Source organism: Juglans microcarpa x Juglans regia, chromosome 7D, assembly GCF_004785595.1.
Source record: "Juglans microcarpa x Juglans regia isolate MS1-56 chromosome 7D, Jm3101_v1.0, whole genome shotgun sequence".
NCBI classification, from domain to species: domain Eukaryota; kingdom Viridiplantae; phylum Streptophyta; class Magnoliopsida; order Fagales; family Juglandaceae; genus Juglans; species Juglans microcarpa x Juglans regia.
Genome location: NC_054606.1, coordinates 19733237 through 19760574, shown reverse-complemented (window position 1 = coordinate 19760574; position 27338 = coordinate 19733237). Strand labels below are relative to the sequence as shown.

General features: G+C 37.3%; 1 protein-coding gene across 4 annotated transcripts; it reads right to left on the bottom strand.

Annotated features, from left to right (window-relative positions):
* Positions 1-4906: 4906 nt before the first annotated feature.
* On the bottom strand, positions 4907-25122 carry LOC121238813 (heterogeneous nuclear ribonucleoprotein Q-like). Of its 4 annotated transcripts, XR_005935178.1 has the most exons (12): positions 24984-25122; positions 24131-24146; positions 22980-23475; positions 22740-22856; positions 22360-22500; positions 21962-22135; positions 21244-21451; positions 20985-21157; positions 20271-20353; positions 6138-6186; positions 5900-6032; positions 5311-5432 (listed from the first exon to the last, which is right to left on the bottom strand). XR_005935178.1 is itself a non-coding variant. In XM_041135849.1 (11 exons), exons 3-11 carry the CDS (start codon positions 23439-23441, stop codon positions 5221-5223), a joined length of 1491 nt encoding a protein of 496 aa, XP_040991783.1. In that variant the 5' UTR covers positions 23442-23475; positions 24131-24146; positions 24984-25122; the 3' UTR covers positions 4907-5220. The 4 variants fall into 4 exon arrangements, 3 of the variants coding, with proteins under 3 accessions (XP_040991783.1, XP_040991782.1, XP_040991784.1); XM_041135849.1 differs by lacking the exons at positions 5311-5432; positions 5900-6032 and adding an exon at positions 4907-5304; XM_041135850.1 differs by lacking the exon at positions 5311-5432 and having other exon boundaries at positions 5896-6032.
* Between the last annotated feature and the right edge of the window lie 2216 nt (positions 25123-27338).

The window sequence follows — 27338 nt, the reverse complement described above, 5'->3', positions numbered from 1 at the left end:
ACTCTGTTGTCTTTTATTATGCTTTTCTAGGGCCTTGGTTCGTCCCGATGTCTTAGTCTTCCTGTCAGCTTGTTCCAACTCGGATTTCCTTGGGGCAGTCAAGGCCTGGAGTGTGTCCTAAGTTTTGATGAAGTCGTCTGCTTGGTCTATGAACTTCCACAGTGTGGTGGGAGATCTTCTCACCAGCTCCGCCATGTATGGGTTTTGGGGCCATATGCTTCACAGAAGTGCCACCAGCGTAATTTTCTCATCCTGGTCGTCTGTGCCTACGTTCTTTGTTGAACCTGGCCAGGTATGCCTTCAGGCTCTCGTCCTCCTACTACTTGATTGTTAAGAGGTAGGCAACTGGGCACCTCGCCCTTCTACTCACCATGAAATATGTGTGAGGAACAGGCAGGTCAGCTCTCAGAAGCTGTCAATCGAGCCAGGTGCCAGTGATCCAAACCATCTCCTCGCATCTCCCTTTAAGGTCAACGGAAGGCTCTGTAGGTGACCTCCTAGGGGAACCCGTTCAGGGTCATATGAGCTTTGAAGGTTTCCAGGTGCTCTAGAGGGTCTTTGGACCAGTTGTACATGTCCATCTGTGGGACCCTGAACTTCAGTGGTAACAGTGCAGCCATAACTTATGCACTGTAGGGAATCTATGCTGGTAAGCAACTGGTCAATAGACGATGAAGCCTTAATCCTTTTTTCTATCTCCTTATATTTATCCATTAGGCTATTTACCATGTGTGCATCTTCTTTTTTCTTCCTCGCTGGCGTATACCCCATCTGCACTCCCAGATTCTTCTTGTTCGTTTATACTCGACCCCGCCTCATCTTGCAACTCACTGTTGTTCCTCCTCAAGGTTTCATTTTCCTGACCAAGATTCTCCATTTCTTCCGCCATCCCCCTTGTATGCTTTTCCATCTTTACAAATTGTCCCTCTATGTGCTTCGATGTAGCTTCCTGTCCATGTGTTGTTTGTGAATGCATTGTAGCCGACATATGAAGGACTTTGATTCCAAAGTTAGTATTTTCTTCCTTTGAGTATTTTCTTCCAAATTCAGAGAAAGCTCATTATGACTTGGTGTCTGGCTTTTATACTAGATATCAGGGGGAGAACATGTACCCTGTGTCAGGGGTCAGCGTCTTGAGCACAAGTGCTAGGTCATAGTCTTTAATGCGGTGTGGCCTCTTGGGTTGTGCTTTGACGGCAGGTATGCAGAGCAGTCACTTTCTTTGCATTCCGTCAGAGGCAGGAGTGTTGTCCGCAATCCCCGTCCATTTACCAAATACGATCCTTATGCAAGGTGTTCCTGTAAAAGGGTGTTAGAGTTGGGTGGGTCTTGTCTATTCACCTCGACACAAGCCTGCTGACTTGGGGCTCGTGGGTCGGCTGTGTTGATAGTTTCTAGGCACACCGGAGGGGCACAACTCGAGCCAGGATGAGCTTTAGTATCTTGGTCAGGCCCAACCCAAAGGAGGGGATGAGAATATCCCCTCCAGTGGATAAATATTATCTAATTAAATATTAATTATTTATCAATTTTAACAATTTTCTAATTCAATAAAGGATATACTCGTTAGTGGTTAAAATTTCATTAAATATATATTTTTTAATTTTATTTATTTTTTTAATTTTTATTCAAAAACTAAAAAATAAATAGCTCCAGCTCGACTCGAGCTCGTTTTTAGATCAAGTTCAAGCTCGAACTTGACTTGAAAGTATAGTTTATTGAGCTGAGCTCGAACAAAAATTATATAAAAATCTTGAGCTCAGACTCATGTTCAAGTTCGAGTTTTTTGAGTCAATCCGAGCTCAACAATCCTAAGATTGACGCAGTGAGGCTCAATTAGAGCCCTATTTGCACTATTTATCTCAGTCCATTTTATTGCTTCGCTATTCTCCTCTCATCATGAATGAGATATTAGTCATATTTTCTCTCTCCCCCTATTTCAAAGGGATTTTTCTTTCTACTGTACTTTTCCTATCTAGCTTTCCAGAAATATGATTATGAGGCTTGTCTTGTTTGATTTTTTATTTACAAATATGTGGTCTTTAATTGGGTTGTGAATCTATGAATCTTGTGCTAGTGACTTGTGAATCGAGATTTTTTTTTTTTTTTTTTTGACTTACTTTTTGGATCATGGTAGATAAATCTAGGCCAAGTGCCTACCGTAGGATGGGATAGACATGGAGACGAGGGCGAGTACAACCCAATCCTTGTCCATAGGTTGCGAGTAGCAGTCTTGCGGCCTTGATAATGAGATTTGAGCACTTCTAGTTCTACACCGATCACAAGTTCACAACAGTTGAGAAAGAATGTCAGCAGCTTTATTTTCCACACTAGGCAGCACATTTGAGAGATCATGAAATTTTGTGATATAGTAACGAAATGATTTAAACGAAAATATTTTATTGAATTTTAAAAAATGAGAAAAAAGAAAAAATTGAATAAAATTGTTATAAAATTAAAAAAAAAATTAAATATTATCTTTTAATATTATTTTTTTTTTTTGAAGTTTGTAAAAATTGTATTGATTTTTATGTTTTATTTTAAAGTTTCTAAAAATTGTATTGATTTTTGTACTTGAATAATGATTAGGTAATGATTAGATGAAAAAATTAAACATTTGAAATCAAAAAGTGTTGTGTTTAAGTTATGTTTGGGAATGATATTTTGAGTGTCCAAACAAGCCCTAAAATTGTTTTCAAATGTGAACCATTGTGATTCATCCACCCAACCAGCATGCCTAGAGAAACACTTTGACCAGCAAAAGAGCATTTCTTTAGATATATGTAAGCTTTTCAAATCACAAAACAAACAATACTAGCAAGTGGACTTGCTGTTTGTGTTGTTCAAAATGAGGATAAGGGAAGATGAACTCTCCCCAAAACAAACATGAATATGCTTCGTGCATAACTAATTAACCACTCTTAAAAGTCCAACCTTTGTCTTGTCTTCCACTCATCCTTAGGAAGAACTTTTAGTTTGGTGAGGACCATTTCACATTCACTGTTGTGACGCCAGCAGTTAGGTGCTTTTCTAGCATCAGATGTAGGCCTGTGCAAAATACTCATTGAGCCGCACAACCCGCACAATCTGATTGGGTCGAACCCGCTGAAGTCAAGTTGAGTAAATGTCAGTTTCGACATCCATCCAACCCAACTAATACATTTGAACCTAAAACTCATTACAGTGTCTGCATCTGTATGTGTCTGCGTCTCTCTCTCTCTTGCAAAACCAAACACGATCCACGCACTTAGGTTTGAGACGTTCAGTTTCACACAGAGAGAGATCTTTATTTCATGGGCCTTAACCGTAGGGACTTGGTTAGAATTCATTCTCTTCTCCAGCTTTTTCATCAATGGCCAATCCTCTCACTCTTAGTCTCAGCTCTTCACTCTTTTGATTCTTCACAGACTTCTACCCATTACCGGCCTTCACCTTCTCATATTTCTTCAATCCCTTCTATATGTCTTGCTTACCGGTTTTCCCAATACCCACTTCCTCTTCTTTCTACTTCTCTCTGCTTGATTCTCAAGAAAAAAAAGACGTAGGAAATATTATTTTATTCCTAGATTTTTCTGGAGCAAACGCAAACTGACCCCCCTCTAGTTGATTGCTCTGTGAAGGCGGGAAAGTGGAAGAAAGTTCAACTTTCAAATATCTAAATCCTCTAGGAAGTTATAAACTTCATTGACCAAACTTATTAAATCGAGATGATCTTTCTAATTAGAAGTAGGAAGTTCAGGTTTTTTGCTTTATTTGATTTCTCATTATCTTTTTATGCAGACATTTAAAAAAAATGAAAATTTTAACCCAACCTGAATGGGTCGGATTGGGTCAGTTCGCTTTCACCATGCATGTCCTGCAAACCGGGTTGGGTCGGACCCAAAAGTTGCTTGGGCAAGTCAAGTTGTAGGCCAAATCAGACGTATCAAAACCAATACGAGTCTGTCTATGGGGTCAACGTACCCAATAAAATCAACACACACATATAGACATCAACAACAATGGTAACCACTCACCCACCTTTGAGGAAGAAAGTTCAAATAACCTAATGATGGATCTCCCTCTTCATCTCAGGTCTCATCCTCTATATGAACAGCACTAGGAGTTCCAATACCAGATCCATAGTACTATGGGTAGGACCGTCACATGAGCATGTTAAACGTAAGAAGTTCACTACTATTTACTACTTTTATTTACCACTATTCAATGTATTCACTAATTTTCATTATTGTTCACGAATCATTTGAGATCACCTAAACATCCAAACGTAACAATATTAATATTTGCAATATAGCATTCTGCTCTCAAGGATTTTCAAATAAGGTAAATAAGACGAGTTTTGGCAAACAGAAACATTCATGTAAAAACATTAAAAAGACGAGAATTAAAAAGAAAATAATAAAGACCCAGGCATGGCCATACATAGGTCACCAACCAAGGAGACCCATGCAACATGGGTCGTAAGGATCACACCCAAGGAGAGACCTAAATACGACTTGGGACAAGTGGAATTGTTAATTTTATTAAAAAAAAAACAAAAAAAAAAAAAGTATTACAATATGTTTTTAACTTTGCTGCCACGTGTCACTACCATTGGTGATAAGATGACATATTTAGCAAAGTATTAGCGGATTACTATAGACGGATCAAAATTAAAAACATAAGGATTAAAAAGTTAGTACAAGGATCAATCTATCCAAAAAGCAAGCCACTTGGACTATATTGGCATTTTAACCAAAAAACTAATGAAAATATATTTTGTATCCAAACTACCACTTTGGAGATATTAATATAACATCATCAAATTCAGGTCATATTATTATGGACAGACTAATGACGTGGCACCTTCTAGACAGTCATCTAAATAATAAATGAAACTTTCTAATAGCTTAAGAGTACCAAGTAACTAAAGCGATAGTTTGATTCCACATTACAAAATAGGAAGTGAGAATTTGTGGTACAAATTGTAATTTCTCAAAACAACTGAAATTCCTAAAGTAATTAAGACTGACCAAAGTATAAGAATACCATAACTTCCTTCAATAATTAAGATAACTGCAAAATTCAGATATATATATATATAACAATATTTAGGCTTTTGGGATTAAAACAAACACTTCCTGATGTATAATTTTTCACACTAAGAGGGGCTACTAATATGGGCGATACCTGCGCCCATGGCCACCATCATTGTTGTGCCTTCCCCTGCTTGAACTGACACTACTCTTGTTGCCATTTCCACCACCACCCCTGATGACACTTCTTTGATGTGAAGCAATATGTGGTTGTGCTCCTGGCTGTTGCCTGCAATGATTAAAAGAAGAAAGGGCCTTCACTCCCCAGGCATGTAAAGCAATCAATAAATATTTAAATATTTTTCCATATATTCCCCCCATCTTGAATCTGCCATTGGAAGTCCGTTTATCAAATATACTGTCATCAAAAACTTAGAAGTGCACCAGCCATGGAACAAAGCGATTCAGCCAATATGTCAAGTTCTGTTCAAAACCATATATACAATGATATAGGCAATAAACAATAAGCAATGCAAAAAGTACTCAATATCAAAGCAACCTAACAAATGCTCCCACTGTTCAAAACCATATATTCAAAGACCCTAGGCAAAAAAGCATCAAATCAATGCAAAGAATAGTCCTAAACTTTTTTTTTGATAAGTCAAAGAATAGTCCTAAACTTTATACTTCAGGAACTTCCAAAAGGGTCCAATAAAAAAGATTAAAAGAATCTTTCTTAACCATTATAACATGCACAAAATAAGTAGTAATAAGAATTATGGCTAAAAGGTACATAATTATATTTCAATGGTACAGAAGCCTGAAGAGGAATGTTAAAACACACTTAGACAACACTCACTTAGGATTCACAATGTAGGAAAAGGTTCTCCATGCCTTCTGATTATAATACATCTCCATTACCTCTATCTGTTACAGTCATTGCCGTGGGGGTCCAGATCCTCCGCTTAACAACTAGTATCTCCATTGTCTCGGATTATTGATCTGTAGTTTAAGTTCCTTTTAAGGAACATCAGAAGTTTATGCTATTAAGGCTTTCGGCAGAAGTTCAATGGTCCGTTGATGTGAATTAGTACAGGTATGCATCTGCATAGGGATTCTTACCAGTTGTAGCTTTTCAGGGAGCGATTCTGATGAAGATTGTAACTCAAAACTGTCATACAATTGTATGCGTAGAAGACACGGATTAATTAAGTCCAAATCTGTCAAATGCCACGAGTTAAAAAAAGATCGGCATATCATGGAGTTTGCATCGCTTGGAAATTGGAGGCTTGTAGGAGTCTTAGACGTAGTGCATTTATTTATGGAACAAGTTTCTTCATTATTTACTTTTGTTTTATTAGATTAAGAGGCTGTTTGTGGAACAAATATTTTAGAATTATAACAGAATTTGTTATAGAGTTTTATTTTATTTTTGAAGTCTTAAAGTAGTAAGGCTATATAAAGGCAATCTATGATCATTATTGAGAAGTTGCTGATTAGTATTTGATATTTATAATTGAAATACCCTATGATCGAGTTTTCCCCTATTCCTTGTTATCATAGAGCGAAATGTTTAAGATTACAGAGGGATGTGATCTAAGTGGGGTGAATCTCATTCCTACAACATTCTGCCGCACTTGCGATGTCAGATCCAAACAACTAACTGCATGAATTGGCATCAGTGTTGTAGGTTCAATTTCTACCATGGTAGGTAGAGAAGTATGGGGTGGACAACATGCACGGACTAACAATGCCTGTGAATGTGTTGGAACAACACTAGGGCGGCAACTACAGGCCTTTTTACAGCGCATGAAGGAGAGTTTTGGAAGACGATCAAATTGATAGTATCAAAGGAGAAGCTATCATTTGGGTTGAAGAGGTGGAAGAAAAAGACTCGTTGGATGACCTTGAGAAGGAACATTCTTCCATAGGCTGGGCATCCACACCAATCAGAGATACCTATCCAAACGACAATGACCTAGTGAAAATAAAGATGATGGTGAAATTTGGAATTTCGATTGGGCATTGAGAAAATTAAGTTATGCTGATTTTCTTGGACTTGAGGATTTTGTTTTTCCAAATTTAACTAAACAAAGTATCACTTTTGGATTTTGGGAAGAAAAGTTCATTTTTGGTGAAAATTTGTTGAATACTATTCTATTTCAAGCTAGGCCAAGCAATTTCAACTTTATTATGGCCATGAGATGCTCATAAAAAAATTATGGCCATGAAATGAGATCACAAAAGAACAGGAAGATGGGTTAGAGAGAATAATGCAGATTGTAACTCAAAACTACGATACAATTGTATGAGTAGAAGACACGTAATTGGCATATCACGGATCACGGAGTTTGCACACCATTTGCAAATGGTAAAGTTTGTAGGAGTCTCTGACATGTAGTGGATTTATTTTAGGGAGCAGGTTTCTTGATTAATTACTTTTGTTTTATTAGATCAAGAGTCTTTTAGTGCAACAGTGATTTTAGATTTTGTTTTTTTATGAATAACTATGATTTTAGAATTATAATAGGATTTTTCAGTTATATTTTATTTTAAAGTCTTTTTATTGTCACTGGAAATCTGAGAGCAAAGTCCCAACTACTCCGGGGGTGCACAAGCTCTTGCCAAGAACTTTTATGCAAGTGCACCTCTAGTAATTCAAAAGGACCAGAATAAACCCTGATATGGGAATCAGAACTCTGAGGAGTCCCAGAATAAGCCCTCGACGGCACAGGAGGTTGCGATTTCTTCACAGAAAGGGATGACAGTGGTAGTCGATCCCTATAAGGGTACTCAGGTGGTGAGTTCAACTCCGGCAATGGGGACTTTGTTGCCCTCCTCTGAGGCCAAGGTTCTGATGGGAGATTCTCATCTCGAGGTTGGGAGGTTCTCTTCTCAGCTGTTAATGGCTCCTACTGAGCTATGTTTTGAAGGCACCAAGAGGGTTTCAGAAGGGGTGGAAGTGGTGGAGGGAGATGTGGAGTTGAGTGGTCCTTTGAGGTCCCTTGCACCCAGAACTCTAAGGGTGTGTTTGGCAAGTGAGAGTACTTGAGGTACTCTCACTACTTCTTTACTTTATTATTACTTTTTACCTACTTTTCTACTATTCATTACTTTTCACTTACTTTTTAATATTTTATTATTACTTTTTCACTACTATTCACAAACATTCTCAACACTTCTCAGGTATTCTCACTACCCAAACGTAGCCTAAGTTGCAGATGGTTCTTGGAGGGGAGGAGGAAGCAGAGGCAAGTGAGTCAGGAGAGTTGAGGGAGTCTGATGAAGAAATGGACCCTGATCCATTGTGTTCTATCCTTCTTGAAATTTATTGGCTCAATTCTTCATCTGATTGGGTGATGAGGAAAGTGGATGAAATCAAGGATTGTGTGGGAATCTCTCGTGTCGGATTTGAGGAACAATTTAGAGAACTTCTAATAGCTATAGAGGCTAGTCAACCTTCATTGGCTTGATCCGCTCTAAAGGAGGAGAGGGAATTAAAGAGGTTATGGTGCTCCATTAATTATAACTCAAAGGGAGGAAGTGCCGTTAGATATAAAGGTAAGGGGAGGGTTGTTCATAGTCATCAATGAAACCAACAATCATCTCTTGGAATGTGAGGGGGCTGAACGACTATAGAAAACGTCTTCGGGTAAAAAATATGATTCGAAAGTGGAGTGCTGATGTCATTTGATTCCAAGAAACCAAGCTGAAGTTGGTTAATCAAACAATTGTGAACAGTTTATGGAGCAGTCCATGTGTGGGATGGGTTGAATTAGTTTCGAATAGGGCTTCGGGTAGTATTATTGTTATGTGGGATAGGAGGTTAGTGAAGATGGTAGATCATTATGTGGGAGAGTTTATGGTTGCTTGCCGATTCAAAGTGTGGATGATGGATTTGAATGGGCTTTTGCGGGGATTTATGGTCCTAACATGGATAATAGTATGAGTATTTTATGGGATGAAATGACAGGTGTTTGCTGCTGTTGGGATGTTCCCTGGTGTTTTGGAGGGGATTTCAGCATTACACAGTTCCCTAGTGAGAGTGGGGGATAATTATTTCTCTCATGCCATGAATGCTTTCTCAAATCTGATTTTTGAGTTTGGTTTGATCGATCTACCGCTGGTTGGTGGGGATTTTACGTGGTTCAATGGAAGGGCATGGTCTAGGCTGGACGGATTTCTGGTTTCAGCTTCTTGGGAGGTTCCTTTTCCTGATTTGAGGCAAAAAAGGTTACCGAGAATGTGGTCTGACCATTATCCTATTATGCTTGAGACTGGGGGCACTTTTAGAGGGCTAAGGTATTTTAAATTTGAAAATATGTGGTTGGAGGCTGAGGGTTTTGTGGATAGGGTGAGGTCGTGGTGGTCTTCGTACTCTTTCTGGTACTCCGAGCTTTGTACTAGCTGGTAAACTTAAGGCACTAAAGACAGATTTGAAGAAGTGGAATGTTGAAGAGTTTGGGAACACAGAAAATAAAATGAAACTTTTGATGCAGCAGTTGCAGAGTTTGGAGGAAAGGAAGCTGTTGGGGGTTATATCTAGAGAGGAATTGGAGAGAAAAAAAAGTGGATGAATTAGAGAAGATCATTTTAATGGAGGAAATCTCTTGGAGGTAGAAATCCCGGGTCCTTTGGCTGAAGGAATGTGACAATTGCACAAAAAATTTTCACTGTATGGCGAACTTTCATCAAAGAAATAATCCTATCGAGGTTCTTCAAGATGGTGAAAACACCAATTCAAATCAAGAGGTCATAAAAGATCACATTGTCAATTTCTATGAGATGTTGTTCAGCAAAGAATACTCTTGGAGACCATGGACTTTTTTTGACTCCATTGATCAGGCAAGTGCAGAATGGTTAGAGAGAGCTTTTGAAGATGATGAAGTTCTTGATGTGGTTAAAGGAATGGCAAGGGATAAGGCTCCAGGTCCAAATGGTTTCTCATTGGCTTTCTTTCAATCTTGTTGGAATATAGTGCAGGTTGATATTATGAAGATTTTTCTTGAATTTTATACATTTATGAAATTTGAGAAAAGTTTCAATGCTACATTTATCGCACTTACTCCCAAAAAGGTAGGGACTGTGGAGATGCGGGATTTTCAGCCTATTAGTTTGGTGAATGGGGTTACAAGATAATCTCTAAAGTGTTAGCTAATCGTACGAGTGTGGTGTTGGGAAATATTATATCGAAATCTCAAAATGCATTTGTAAGAGGGCGACAAATTCTTCACTCAGTCTTAGTTGCTAATGAGTACGTGGATAGCAGAATTTAATCAAATGAATATGGAATTCTGATTAAATTGGACATGGAAAATGACCATGTTAGTTGGGATTACTTGGGAGATATGGTTTTGGAGAGAAATGGTGTATGTGGATCAAACATTGCATTTCGATGTCGAGATTTTCCATTTTGGTGAATGGCAACCTGGTTGGGTTTTTTAATAGTACACGTGGTTTGAGACAAGGAGATCTGCTATCTCCTTTTCTTTTTGTTCTTGTCATGGATGTTGAGTAGAATGTTGGAAGCAGCAGTTGAAGGAAGGTACTTATCGGGTTTTGAGGTGAGAAATGAGGAACAGAATAATAGCATTAAATTATCTCATCTTCATTTTGCCGATGACATTTTGATTTTCAATGAGCCCAACCAAGAACATATTCGTACTTGGAGAGTCTTGTTGTTATGTTTTGAAGCTGTCTCGGATCTCAAGATTAACCTAAACAAGTTTGAAATTGTACCAGTGGGTGCAGTAGGCAATATTTCAGATTTGGCGAATATTTTGGAGTGTAAGATTTCTTCAATGCCGCTGAAGTATCTTGGTCTTCCCTTGGGGGCTTCTCACAAATCTATTTTGATATGAGATGGGGTGATTGAGAAAATCGAGAGAAGGTTGGCTAGATGGCAAAAGTTATATTTGAGTATGTTGTCTAATCTTCCTACATATTTTCTTTCACTTTTCCCTTTGCCGGCTGGAGTTGCTAGAAGAATTGAGAAAATTTATCGTAATTTCTTATGGGAGAAATAGGAGAGGAAAAGAAGTTTTATTTGGTTAGTTGGAACATTGTCAACCGGTTTTTTGTGGAGGATTGTGAGTGAGAAATTTGAGATTGTTTAATAAAGCACTCCTTGGAAAATGGTTTTGGAGATGTCATGAAGAGAGAGATGCTTTATAGAAGAATGTTGTTGCTATTAAATATGGGAGTGGGTGGGGGGATTGGTGTTCTAATGAAATTAGAGGAGCATAGGGGTGAGTTTATGGAAGTTTATTAGGAAAGGTTGGGGGGAGTTTTCTAAACACATTAAGTTTAAGGTGGGGGAAGGGAAGAGGATTCTCTTTTGGCATGACATTTGGTGTGGGGAATAAGGTCTTAAATCAGATTTTCCATCTCTTTATAGAATTGCAAGGGATCAAAATGTTGATGTGGCAGATTACCTTCAGTGTACAGATAATAATATTCTATGGAATATTGACTTTATTAGAGATGCAAATGACTGGGAGGTGAATGTTGTTTCAGAATTTTTGGGAAGATTTTATAACTCAAAAGTGATGCAGGGAAGAGAGGACAGGCTACTGTGGGACCATGCTGGAAATTTCAGATTTTCAGTCAATTCTTTTTATAAGGTGCTTAATTGTCATTCTGGCTGTGTATTCCCCTGGAAAAGCATTTGGAGGGTGAAGGTTCTTACAAAGGTGGCATTCTTCAGTTGGGTGGTTGCTCAAGGGAAAGTATTGACCATGGATAAGCTTAAAAAACATGGTTTGTGTATAGCTGATTGATGTGTCATGTGCAAGGACGGTGAATCTGTAAATCATCTTTTTTTACATTGTGAGGTAGCAAAGTCTTTGTGAAATGAGGTTATTGGTCGGACAAGTTTATATTGGGTGACGCCTCAAGATGTTCTAGATCTTCCTGCACGCTGGTGTGATTTTGAGGCAAGGAAATGTGTAGCTGCCAAATGGAGAATGATTCATTTATGTTTAATGTGGTGTCTATGGCTGGAAAGGATTGAGAGATGTTTTGAAGACAGAGCGTTCTTTTGAAAATCTCCAGAATTTTTTCTTTTCTACTTTGAGCTTGTGGGCTAAGATCTTTATAAGGAATGATGATAATATACTGAATCTGTTTCTATTTTAGTTTTCCTGCTTTCTAGAGTGTAGTAGGTATTTCCTTTGTATACATCATGTGAACTTGGGCTGTGCCTATTCTTGGTAATAAAATTTCTTATTAATTATCGGAAAAAAAAAAAAAAAAAAAAAAGTAATTCAAGGGGACCCTCAATCCAATGGCCCTTGCAACTAAAGGTTCAAACCTTACACCTAGAGAAAGCATACCATCAAGACCAAGGCTCTGGCACTTAAGCCAACCCCTAGAGGTTTTTTCTGTCTTAAAGTGGTCAGTCTATATAAAGGCAATCTATGGTCTTTATTAAGAAGGTGATTATTATTTATAATGAAAGTACTGGGAAAGAATTTTCTATGCCCCATGTTATCTTAAGAGTGGATTATTTAAGATTACATAAGAGTTGTATGATCTAAGTGGGGCAAATTTGTAACGCCCTACTTAAAAAAACAAAAAAATTGTAACGCCCCAAGGGAGGCCCAAGCCATATCTAGGCTTATGTTCCCTATTAGAGGGCATGGTTGTAATTAGTGAAACTTGTGAGGGTATAAATGTCAATTGCATGTAGTGTATATATATGATGGTACATCAATGAATAAAGTAAGTATTTGTCCCAAGTGTTTCTATATGGTATCAGAGATCCCTGTTGTCGAATGGTGCAAGGTGGTTCACGCCGAAATCATGCTCACTATTGTCTTAACTCGTCGGAGTGTTTTCCAATGTAGTATCTAACTTTTGTGGCCGGATCTAAGCTCACCAATGTTTGCAGCTACAGGATTCGAGTTCGCCATCTTCTTTTGCGCATCCCGACGGCTTCTCTCTTCATCATCGACGGCCGTAGGTGTTTGAAGTTGCTTCTGGCGAGTTTCCGGTGTCGTCTTCAGTACTAGGCACCAGGGGTGAACTCGCCGTCGCTTTCTGTGATTATCGGGAAGTTTTCCGTCTTTATAGGCAGCCAGAAAGGGTCTTCATCGCCGAAAAGAAGTTGAAGCCCCGAAGTGTTTGGTTGCAGGTATAAGCTATCCAATCCTCGAGTGTAAATAACCAAAACTTGGAGTAAGAGTTTATTCCTATCCGGAATAACACCTGTTTGGTAATGCTGATAAGGTAATACCCAAATCCCTTATTCTCGGTTAGGTTAACCTAATCCATGTTCTTAAGGACAGCAACAGGCCGATACCGATACAGACCCAATACGGGTTGATAACGGCTGATACAGGCCTGATTCCGACCGATACAGGCCCAATTCCAGGCCGATACAAACTGGTTCCGAGCCGGTACGTGCCTGTTTCAACCGATTTAGTCCGATATTGAGCCATGTGTTTCTACAATTTCAAAAAGACTAGTCAATGATACAATTGGACCCCTATTAGAACCATTATAAGGGGCAAAAACTACTTCTTCCCAAGCAATGTGAGATCCCTACCCTTATCAGTCAAGTATAGGGGGTATCACAATCTCCACCCTTAAATTCCCAACGTCTTAGTCGGGTCAGTCTGTCGTAGGTGACATCGCTCAAATCTCACATTTCTGGTTTGGACGGGCTCTGATACCATTTGTAATGCTCTAAGGGAGGCTCAAGCCACATTTGAGCTTATATTCCAAAAGGACAAGTCAATTATACAATTGAAACCCCATTGAAACCATTATAAAAAACAAGAATTTCTCATTCCTAAACGATGTGGGATCCCTTACACCACCTACCCTTATCATTTAGGGTATCACAAATTCCATTCCAACAACATCCCACTACATTTGCGACGTTTGATCTCAATTCTAAATATCCATATTTGTCCCACCGTCTGGTCTAGACTGCCCTTCCTAATGAAGGGAACATAGTCCCATGCATCATCTTCATCTAGAGCATTTCAAGTCCACAAAAAATTCTAATTAGCAAGAGAATACAAGCAATGCCTTCTCTCTCCATTATACATCTTAGGCTCTATTTGGTTTCACATATGGTCTCAACCGATTTCATCTTATCTCAACATCCAAACACCATTCAAACACAAACACTTTTCAATTTCAAATTTTAAACTTTTTCATTTAATCAATTACAACTTCTTCAAATTTTCAAACAAAATACAAAAAGCAATTCAAATGTTTCAAATCTCAACCCAAAAATTATATTAAAAATTTATATTCTAACAATAATTTAACTTTATAATATTTTTATTCAACTTTTTCCCTCTCATTTCCCAAAACTTCATAAAATATCTTAACTCGAACTATTTCACAAACTATTTTTTTTATAAGTACTACTATTCACAAACTATCTCACTATTATTCACATATTTCTGATCATCTCATCTCATATGTATAACCAAACAAGGCCTTAATGTAATGGTATGAGCTTTTTAGATCATTTGGGAATATTTCTTCAGTTGTCTCAACGTAGGTACCAACTGACAAACCAATTCTAGAATACCTATTAGGTGTCCACTCTAAATCTGATAGGGGCTATGTAAAAACTCACTCCAACTTCATTCAAATCCCAACTCTGATGAGTCAGACTCTGAGTTTATGATGGCCCAATGAACAAAGAAGGCATTAAGGAAGGCCCACGAGTTTCAATAACAACTCGGATGTCCACAGCACTAATGATGGTGAGATGATAAAAGAACATTATCCCAAGTATTGGATCTTATGCAACCTTGAGATCCTTTAAGGACCTGAGCTAATAAGATTTTGTTGCTTCACGACGATTGAGAATGAAAGCCTAGTGCTCTGCCACATCAAGGGTCTGGTTGGGGAAGGAGGATGAACAATACCTGACCCAAATCCCAAACGTCCTCATTAATTGTTGCAGGCAACACGATCCAAGTCCTAGAGTTTTTATTTGGATTGACTCCAATACCATTTATAAAAGCCTAAAAAAACTCAAGTCACATCAGAGCTATTCTCCAAAATGGCTAGTCGATGTCACAATTAGAGTCCCTTGGAGTCATTGTAAATTTTAACTACTCCCTCCTAGGCAATGTGGAATCTCTTCCACTACCCTCCAATACTCAATATCGGTATTACTAGAACTCTATGAATTTAGCCTATTAAACATTCCTTTTTTCCTTTCAATTTAACATTAGTCATTGGGCGCATTTCATGCAGACCAAAATCTTGCTAACTCGGTTTTGGAGCAGTTATAAGTTGCAGAAAACAAATAAACCCAACGAACAATTATGCAAGCTTCCACTCAACCAGGCAACAAGACCAATGCAAAACAAGTGGGTCAATCCAAGAGCAACCAGCAAGTAATTGAGGGTAAACCAAAGTTGAACTACACAAAATCAGCAAAAACAACCGAACCACTAAAGAATCAGATAACCAACCAGTGTTAAACCAACTGAATCTCCATAAATAAGATTGATCTACTAAACCTTGAAGAGATCAGAAAAGATGACAAAGCAGCTGCAAGGAAAAATCAACCAAAACCAGCCTAGAAGAGCCAAAACCAAGTGAAATAAGATCTGAACCAACCAAAAATTGGTTGAACTGACAGCATTAATCCAGAACCAGCGGAAAGATAACCGAAATGGCTGAAAAGGAGGAACAGGAAAAACAGGAATCTGAACCAGAAATCATGGGAATGAACTGACGAAAAAGACCTTCAAAACCAACCTAGAAATACCGACCTGAACTGACTCAAGTCAGAACCAAACAAAACTGTGTCTGAACAGGCCAAAATGCCTAAACCAACTGTACTTAATGGATATGGGTTGACCTGCCTTGATGGAAACCAAGTAAAAGCTCTACCTTGATGGATCTAGATGAACCCAACTTGATGGATTTCAGTTGACCTAGCATTGTATGGCCCGAACAATATTTTTTGATATGCAACTGAGAAGTTTTATTAATAAAATAAGAGGAATAACCCAAGTACACAGGACATAACATGATTAATATCTAACTAGGATTTACAATTGAAATAAGAAACTCATGGACATTTAGCCCATTAAAACCTATCGCCACAGCCCAAAGAAACAAGGTTTTAAAAAAGAAAGCTTTCGGCTCATCCATTGTCCGCTTCAAAGTTTCTATTCTATCATTTCTTTCCCTTCAAATGCACCAACAAATACATACAGGAGCCATCTTCAAAATTGACGCTACTAGTGCTGCCTTGGAGGCCTCTCCAACTTGCCAAGTCCACCAACCTTCTAGGCAAGACCCATGATATTCCCACTCTCGCAAAAAAGCCGTTACACAAAAGTCCTAGCCACCTCGCTGTGTAGAAGCAAATGATCCACTGCTTCATCATCCTTCTTGCACATGTAACATCAATCTAATACCATGATCAGACTTTCCCTTAAGTTGTTTATCTTTCCTAAGGAAGTTGTCCAAACAAAAAAAAAAAAAAAAACTACTTTCAGGGGAGCTTTAGTCATATATTCCTCAGGCATCCATGCCTTGCTAGTAAGGAGAACATTGAATCTACTTTTCTTGGAGGGGCTCCAAATGATCTTGTCTATCATTCACACTGTCACTCTTGTAGAGAGTACAATAAATCAAAAAACTCAGTAGTGACATCCTATTCCCAATTCTATGCTACTCTAGACAAAAACAACATTCCATTGAGAGCCATTGAAAGATTCCAAGAGCTCAACTGTTGAGGTTACTTTAGCCCGTGCAATTTCAAATACTGCTAGGAATGTGTCCTTGAGGATTCGACTACCGCACCATGTGCCATGCCAAAACTTGACTCGAGCCATCATCAACCTTAATACGAGTGTGTCTAAAGAAGGCCTCCCATACTCTTCTTATGTGCTTCCACAAACCCACCCCATGTGGTCCATGTACCTCATTTGAGCACCAGCAACCCCCATGCTTCACAAAACTTCAAATCTATAACAACCATCCATAAAACCTCCTTTTCTTACTAGTATCGCCACATCCATTTCCCCAAAAGAGCTTGGTTGAACACCATCAAGTTACGAATACCCAATCCTCCCTCGAAGATGGGTATACATATTGTTGTCCAATTCACAAGATGGAATTTAAAATCATCCCATCCCATTCCACAAGAAATCCAGTTGTAGCTCCTCAATACGGTTGGCAACCTTGTGGAAAGTGGAAACAAAGACAAGAAGTATGTGGGCAGATTAGAAAAAGTTCTTTTTGTTAATGTAAGCCAACCCCCATTTGATGGGTTACCTCTTCCAGCTAGCCAATCTAAACTCCAACTTTTCAATCACAACATCCCAAATGCAGGCCATCTTAAAAGGAGCACCCTAAGGTAGACCAAGGTATTTCATGGGTAAGGAAGATACCATGCATCCCAAAAGGCTGGCCAGATTCACTACATTATGAACATTTTCCACCTCCAAACCAGAGACAACTTCAAAGCATAAGAGAATTGCCCTCAAAGATTGAATGTGACCTTGGTGCCCCAACAAAAGATGAGGGTATCATCGACAAATAAAAGGTGAGAGACATCAAGAGAGCCATAGTTGCTCTTGCCCATCAAGACGCCCGAGAGAGCCACCATCCACAAGAGGATCATCTCACAAAGAGCTTCCATGGAGATAATAAAAAGCAGCAAAGAAAGCAAGTCCCCCCATCTCAGACCACGGGAGTTGTTGAAGAAACCCAACCAAAGAACCATTCACCAAGATAGAAAAGCAGAAATAGAGATACAATATGCTATCCAGGAACACCATTTCTCCCCAAAGCCACTTCTTGCAAGCAAACAAAACAAGAAATTCCAAATGACAAGGCGTTACACTTTCTCCATGTCCAACTTGCAAAGTATCCCACGACCTCTAGACCCGAGTATGCTATCCAAGCATTCATTCTCAATTAATCCCAAGACTAGAATCTATCTACCTTTGGTAAACGCCTCTTTTAGGCTTTAATACTATCTTCTCCATCATCATACTCAATATGTTTCCCAAAACCTTAGATAAGCTCCTATAGAAACCATTCACAAGACTAATCAAGCAATAATCTTTAACATCCACTGTCCCTGCCTTTTTTAGGAATAAGGGCTATGAAAGTAGCATTTAAGACTTTTTCCAAACCTTTCATTGCATGTAACTCTTGAAACACATTCATTAGGTCATCTTAACCACTTCCCAACAAACTTGGAAGAAAGCCATGGTGAATATATCAGGCCTCAAGCCTTGTCACTAGTCGTTCTTTGGACCACTTTGTAAACCTCATCTTGTTCAAAAACCCTGTTGATCTACTGTCTCGAATATTAAGCCATCCAATTTTAGTCTCCATGCAAACTGTTCAAAGGGTAGGTGCTCATAATATTGTACAATGTGATTCTTGATGACAGCTTGATCAAAGGAAATTGCTCTGTCCACCATCATCATCTCAATTGGATTGTTTATGCAAATTAGCCAATCGGTGGAAAAAGCTTGTGCATTTATCTTCCTCAACCATAGTGCCCTTGATTTCTGTCTCCAAGAGATCTCCACTATTAAAGAAACCCTATCAAGTTCTATGACCACCTAACACTTACAAGTTCTCTCAACTTCGAAGAGGACTCGCCTCCTCCTCACCCTCCAAACCATACAAAATCTATAAGAGAGAGCACTTCTGCTACACCACATTACCAAAAGCCTATTCATTCCATTGCATCAAAATCATTCTTCAGTGCCTTTTACTTGCAAGCCATTATGATACTGGGAGTACCTTGAAAGAAGTAAGAAGTCCACGAATGCCTAATTCCGTCTATAATGCCGGAGTACCTTTAAGCCACATGTTCTCAAACTTAATATACCTCCATCCCCCTCAAATGCCTCAACAATCTAAGGTAAATGAACATAACCAAGGAAGTCTTTTTTGAATTACATCAGGAAAATGCAATTCCCAATCTGAAGATACCGGAAATCTATCAATCTTGGACCAAGATGGATGTTTGCAGCTGTTGGACCATGTGAAGGTGTCCCCAATTAATGGAATATCCATAAGGTCTTGCTCAGAAATGAAATTGGAGAATTCCACCATCTTAAGGTTAACGTGAGACGTGCTCAATATTTCACTCGAGAACAAGTGACATTAAAGTCTCCTCCTATGTACCATGGTATTTCCCACCAACTATAAAGCCCCGCCAATTCTGCCCACAATAACCTTCTTTATATGTCAATATCTGGGCCATATACACCTGCAATGGCACATAGGAATCCATCTTCCACAAGAAAAATGCCCTCCATTTTATCCTATATAGTAGATAGCTTAAAGAACCAACTGGCCAATAAATTCTGTTTGTCTTCACCACAGTATTATATGGGTAATGTGCATCAGGGAGGATCATAGTAAGGGCAAAAGAATCAGAGTGAAAACTCAAAATAGCATGATTTGACAGATCCAATAGACTGAAGAAAACTTTTAGTCAAGTTTTCTGATACTATGATGGTAAAATCCGTATTTAAGCCTCTTAAGATATTTCTCATATAAGGATTCCAATGAGCTCTGCCTCGAATGGTACTTCCTCCCCTAGAAGAATCAGCTGAAAGGCGCTATCATAACTTCAATATCAATTTGGTGCATTACTAACTTACCAATCAATTTCAGGGTGTTGGGGGCTAGTCCTTAATTATGCATACATCATTTTAACATTAGCAATTAATCTCACTAGAAATCAAATGCTAGTCATATGGCCTTTTAAATAGACCAAAAACACGGGTATAAGTATAAAACTAAACATTAAACGATCAAACTACTAACAAGTCTATAATAACAAATTCCAAGTTACTGCAAAAAAACTCATTAATTGACATTACTTTATTTTTTATGGTTTTTTTTTTTAATGGTTAGTTATAAACAAAAAATTTGACTACTAGATTACATTTTCTCTTCATACCTAACATGAAAGCCAAAATTCATATAAATCAGATGGCATTTACTATGCATTTAATACACTGAAGTACTTGGGTGTGTTTAAAAGCAATTAAAATTAAACTAATACTAACTATTAACTAAATCCAATTAACCAGAGGGGCTCATTTGGTTAGATGGTCCTGCGTCACTATAGACTGATTACTTGCCAAGCCAATAGTCATGACAGAAACTAAAGCTATCCAGAGTGGAAATGAGAGGAGGAATTAAGAAGGAAACATCTGAAGCATAATTAAAATCTAACATCTGTTCCAATTAGCCTGTTTAAAGAAAAAGATGAATGCATGTGCTCACAAAACATATCCAATCCGTCCATCTGGCAGAAGCATTGGCATCATTGACAAGCCAGGAGTTGGTCCCCTTCCATAGATCATTGGCTGAAAGACATGTATGTCTAAATATTAGAGAAAATCTAGAGATTATTACTCGCAAGTGTAAGAACTGAGGAAAGTGAAATTATCTACAGTGGCTTCTATAGTAAGGTATATACACTATGTATTAACACCAATTTGAAACCTCTAACACGTGGCACTGGCCCATAGATAGCGGCACCAAAGCACCTAATTTACACCCCAAGTGTATTCTCACATAGCCATTCCATTAATGAAAAAAAAAATCAAAGTTCAAGATTGCAATTTTCATATTTATGACAACAAACTAGCACATTAGGGTGGCATGATAGCATTTTAGTTCTGTATTATTTTTTGTAAAAGTTTCCAGGCATCCTACAAAGAGATTCGAGTTTAAGGGAAAACATGAAAAGAAGGATTACCTAGAAATATAAAGTTCAGAAAATCAGACAACACTATTATCAGAAAATAAATAAATAAATAAATATATAGACAACATGATAAAGATGAGGCCATGGTTAGGGGTCAGTTCATATTCACGTACAAGAGGCAAAATCATGAGAGTTAAAGAAAAGGCTCCAGAGGAATCTATGCAGATTTCTCTTGATGAAAAATGAACAGACAAATGAGTAGAGTGACACATTTGAACATTGCTCACCGGTGCAAAGCCTGCAGCACCATATCGTGCACCAAGACCACCATAGGCACCATCGACCATACCATAACCAACACGAGGGGGATAATTTGGAAGCAATCCTGACTTCTGTGAATTTGACCCTCCAGCCTTTTCATCTGCTTGTGGTTTTGCAAGAGAACACTCCAAAACTTGGCCTGAAATCAAAACAATCCCAAGCATCAGGAGTGACTAATTCGATTGTCTTTGGTTTGGTAAAAACCAAAACTGTAGCTATGATCACCATCTAGTTCGTATTTTTCTGTATTCTTCAGTGCCTTCATAGCAATTGACCTCTCTGCAAAATGTACAAAACCTATTCTACTTTTTTCCTTTCCAGATTTGGCAGGTGGCAGAACCACTTTTGTGATTTTACCATGATGTTCAAAAAGCTTCTTTAACTGGTTTTGTGTTATATTCTTTGGCAAATTCTTCACGTATATTGCCTTCACCTGTAAGAGACAAGCTAAAGCTTTTAAAGAGCAAGGCCAAACAGAAAACAGCAACGAAATCTGAGAACCACCAGATCCTGAAAACGAAATTAGTTTAATAGAGGATATGCCCTGATACACTAAGGGAAAAAAAAAAAAAAAGGAATAGCCACCTGAACCAGGCATGGATTATGGGCACTATAACACAATATGGGTAACTCCTCAATTTTCTTTTTTAAGTAGTGTGCTTTACAGAAGCAGCAATGTCAGATAACTCCTAGATGTCCTATGAACTATAACATCTTTTTCTAGGTGCACACCGAGATAAACCACTTACAGAGCATTATCTAAAAAAGAATTTAGCTTTCTTCACCAGTCACAAAAAAAATTGTTGACAACAGCACCCTACATTCTTGTAACATAAACTGAAATAGTTGCTCCTCAAATTTGGAGAAAACGGGAAGCTATAAGCACTCATAAGTAAATAAATAAAAAGAAGAAAACAAAATAACAAAAGCAACTTAACGAGACCTGTGAAGAAGCAGAAGAATCAGCATTTTTTGGGTCAGCCCAACTCACGGTTGGGGCATTATCACCTAGCTTAAATTGTGGGTTCATCATCTTTTGCCTTGAATACTCAGCACATGCATGATTATAATAGTCAACAAAAGCAAAGCCTCTGTTATTGCTGGTGTTCTTTACATCCTGTGACAGAGTTTAATAACATCAGCACACGACGACCCTTGTAACAAAAATAAATTTCTATACCACTGGTTGTTTTTTAACATAATGCTGTCCAAAGCAAGGAGAATTCAGATAATAAACAAACAAAAAGAAGCAAAAAAATAAAAAATAAATTGAAAAGAAAACAGATAACACCAACAATTAATGAAAATTACCATAATTATTCATAACTACTACATACTGACCTTAACCAGTTCCACAGCAGTAACTCCGGGTCCTATCTCAGTGACAACTTTCCTCAGATCCTCCTCTCCCCAGCTTCTAGGAACATTACCAATGAATAAACGGTGCTTTGCTTTTGACGTTGAACATTTTATTTTTTTACCCTGAGAGAGAGAGAGAGAGAGATTTAACAATTTCAGCATACATAAGTAATAGCAAACAGCCATAATAAGATGTTTGCACCAAAACAACAAACAATAAAAAGGGTTTACGAAAGACTTGTCTTAATATTTTAACAATCAATTATACTTGACATTAAGTTCAAAATCCAACTTTTCATCAAGTTATTCAGCTTATGCAGGGAAAAACAACAAAGAAATGAGGGGAAAAAAGGTTATGTTACCTTAAATTCTTTGTTACTCAGCTCATCAATAGCTTTAGATGCTAATTCTGTACTTCTAAAGGTCACAAATGCAAAGCCCTTGTTCTCACCTGAATCTTTGCCTTTCATAATTCGAACCTGTTGCCATAGAACACTAAGGTATTTGTATAAATCTTTAGAAAAAGCACATAAGAAGGTATTTGTATAAATCTTTAGAAAAAGCACATAAGAGGTTACTTTATAAATAGAAATGCATCTAACCTCTCCCACTTCTCCGACAGATTCACAAAAAACTCTCAAATCCTCATCCGAAGTATCATGGGGAATGCCGCCTATGTATACTTCAGAACCATGTGGAGGAAGGGCAAGAAGTTCAGCATGTTTTTTCTTCTCGTCCCCATCTTCAACCTTCATCTCACCACCGCTATTGTTTTTCTGTACATCAGCTCCAATAGCATTATTAGTATCCTCCTCTTCGGCTTCTTCCAGTTCCTCCTCTTCTTCTTCCACCTCTTCTTCAATTTCTTCAACTTCCTCCTCCTCCTCTACCTCTTCATACTCAACCTCCTCCTCCTCCTCCTCCTCCTCCTCCTCCTCCTCAGGCTCATCGTCTTCATCAAGATCAACCTTCTCTTCAGATTCGACTGCCTTTTCCAGCTCACTTAACTTTTGAGGTTCAACTGGCTTACCAGCAGATAATGCATTTGCCTTTGTCTGTGGCATCTTATGTGTCTAACGAAACACGTTTGCAAGGCAACTGTGAAGAAGGCACAGAGGCCAGAAGAATTCATCGAAGAAGTATACACATATCGAGAGGAGGAAACAAAATAAAAGGCCAAAAGGAGTTGTAGTGTATGAATTTATTGTTTTTGGTCAACAAAGTATGAATTTCAGCTGAACCCATCTGATGAGATAAGACTAGAGGGGGTTGCAATGTGAAAGACTTTTAAAGACTTTCTCAAGGGATGAAGATAATATTAGTGGCAGTACTAACAAAGACCGGTAAAATAATTTTCTGAATGCTAAAAGGATCGTGAAGGTGGTGCAAAACATCAAATACTGCATTTCTTGAATCAGAAGAAGAATGCGGTAAGAAAAAGCATACAGAGCAAAAAACAAAGCATTTCACCATCTTCATTTCAAACGGTGTATGGAACCCCATAAAATCTAAGAATATCAGAGCAGCAAATAAAAATTGTGAAGCTAAACCATGGATAATAGATTTAAATATGGTTATGATATTAATTGTTCGTTGTAATAAGGTGACACAACAAATTTTAAAAGAAGTCTCCGGGGTGTTTGGCTCAAATCATTGAGATACAAAAGGAGTGAGACTGCTGAAACATAAAGGGCAACAGAGCCACAAAAATTGTCCACTCTCAGAAAACAATACCAGTTCCAAATAAACGTACCAATTTGTGCACCTTCCTGCAATAGATTTACATATAAAAGCTGAGCTCAGATATTTAGGATGGAAATTATAGCATTGCATAAGCAGTACAGAAAAATAAAAACAAAAATGAAATAAACTGAAACGCCGTCTTGCAAATCCTCCAAGGATAGGTTTAAAGAAACCCATTATTTAGACTACCCAAATAGCTCGCCATCTTCATAGATGCACTCTAATCAAATTATAGTGATGCAGGTATATGTACAAGAAATAATACTAAAGGCAACTATCTCAAATAGATTACACAATGTGGGTTGAAATAAGTTGATAAACAGAAGACTTCCAAGGCGATATTCATTTGTGGGTCTCTTAAGCATTATTATTACGAGGAAATCAATAGATTTGGCGAAAGAACGAGTTTTTGGGTTTGCTCTTCTAATAATCAAGTTAATATTTTTATTAATTTTTAGTTATAAAAAAATGTTTTTCTAAATTTTCCTGTTTACACTTATTGACCTGTAGAAAGGAATTTACCTAACCCAAAAGGTAAGCAAACTATATGTCGATAAAAGCACACAGGCAGTCAATTCTTAGAATCAGACAATTACAAATTCAATAGAGTCCGGAGCTCCAGAGGGCAAAAGTTTTAGCATTTCACCAAGTTCATGCAGTAACACACCACACGCCCAAAACCGCAGATTAAAATAAAAAAGTAACAAACTTTGGAAACCCCAAAACCCCAGTTTATACGCAAAAAAAAACCCAACTTGTCTGAAATGAAAATATGCTCATTTAGCCATCAATTTAAACAAACACGCTCACATTATGCCACCAATTATAGAGGGAGAAGTGAGAACTCTGGAGAGAGAAAGTACCGAGAGGCTAACTACGGAGATTTTTTCTTGCTGTATAGATTCGAACCGCGAAGAAAGCGAAACTCGGAGATCGCGTGATGGAATTTTTTTTTTTATTCCTAGTATCGTTAAAGAAGCCCTAGAGCGGGGTAGACACTGTTTAGTCTGTTTTACTTCTTTAATTGCGAGTTTACTTGGCCTTGCGGTAAAAATTTTCGATCCAAAATTCTAATATCACCTCTGCATCTTCCTTTCAAATATAAATTAATCATTATAATTTTTATAAATTTTTAAATAAATAATAAAAAAATCAAATTTTTCAAATTTTTAAACAAAATAATATTAAAAAATTATATTCTAATAATATTTTAATTTTATAATATTTTTTATTTAATTTTTTCTTCTACTTTTCTAAAATCTCATAAAATATAATTTAAACTATCTCATTACTATTCACAAACTATCTTATTACTATTTATAAAAAAGAAATTCTTCTCATCAATCACAATCTACTACTCACACTGCACAATTTATGAAAAAATAAAGAAAAAATTATCAAGTATGAGGTGTGTGGATAAATAATAATTGATGCATAACAAAATACTTTACACATTTATCATCTTATCTCACTCTCATACATTTTCCATCTTTAAATAGGGAGAGAATATTATTATTATTAAAATGTTACTTTTTATTGATTTTATCGTTATAATTACATCAACTGTGATATATTTTAAAATATTAATATTTCTTAAGAAAAATATTGTCTTATTTTCTATTGTAGTCATACTTATTGATATTAGACATTTTAAAGTGACTTCCATTTAAATTTTGAGATACAAAATTATTTACCGACCAAGCCAGGAAGTGAGGATCTCGATCTGCGATTTTTTTTAATTTATATATTTTTTTATGTTTTCTACTCTGTTTAGATATTTTGGGTTTTTCCTATTTTTTATTTTTGTTATTAATATGAAAAATGCCAAAGGTAACTGCACCATGTAAAGTGACCGGCTCCACGTCACTAAATGAAACCCATTGAGGTAGCAAGCGGGATATAATGAAAAGGTAAAGCATACCGTTTTTATTTTTCTCTTCCTTATCCTTCTACCTCATTCTGAGTAAACCATCTATAAATGTTTCTCCTTCTACCTCTGTAAACCATCTAGGTTGCTCAAATTTAAGTCCATATGAAGTTTTCAAAAGAATACTAAGAAAATAATCTATTTCTTGATCTAAGTCTGCTATCGTTGTTGTGTTTTCGAAATAGAGTAGCCGTCATGGAAGGCGTCTTTGTCTTCCTAAAAACGAAACCAAAGAGTGGCGTCAAGCGTCTTCGTCGGATCCCAACATTGGTATTATAACATCCCAGTTCAAAATATCTGAACTGGTTGGCCCACTTCAGAAATGATCTTCACCAACACAAAAGCTTAAAAGTTCTTAGTTAAGCAAAACTGAATCATTACTACCTCTCCCATCACCCTAGAAAAGGGAAAAGTATGAACACATTCCAATTATACCATCGAGAAAAATGACTCCCACAGACCAATATTTATGGCCCAAGCAATGCGAACCAACACAAAGGGCAAAGAACCTTGAAATGTACCAAAATTGAAAAAAAAACAATGAAAAAAAGAGAGAAGAAAACAGAGATTCATTTAGACTTCACCATATCCATATTGGGATTTCGAGTACGAAACAAAACACACCACCAAAAATATATTTCCATTTCATTCTTAAATCTTTGCTTTTTGTCGGGCTCGAAAACTTGAACCACAGTTGAAATTAACCAAACATTAATGCAAGAGAGGAATTGAAAATTTTGACCTACGCATTCAGACTCCAAAGGCTCCAAAGGTCTAGCAGTACCTTTCTAGCCAAAACCTTGCGGTTATTGGTTACCCGTAGCCTTTAATCGAAATGGGTTTAGGCATTTCTCTCTTATGTCGTCTTCTTGGTTTTTAATTTTTTTTTTTTTAATTCTGTTGACAGGGCAAACTCGGTTATCCGGCAATTCCCCACCGCCGATTGTACTTAGCAGGACTATTTTGTTAATGATTCTAATGAATGTGTAACAGATGGATTAAAACGACTCAAATTAATAGCATAAGAATGAAAAGTTCAAATTAAAAGGCAAATAACATCCAAATTACATAAACCATTTTAACACAACCATTTTATTTATTGGAATAATTTTGGTTTTATTTGTATGCTTAAAGTTAGTCTCTTTCTATTGGAAGGGATTATGCTTTAAAGCATGCAGATTTTACTTTATTAGAATATTAGTTGAGATGAGTTGATATGATTTTAGATGAGTTGAATAAAATATTGTTAGAATATTATTTTTTAATATTATTGTTGTTTTGAGATTTGAAA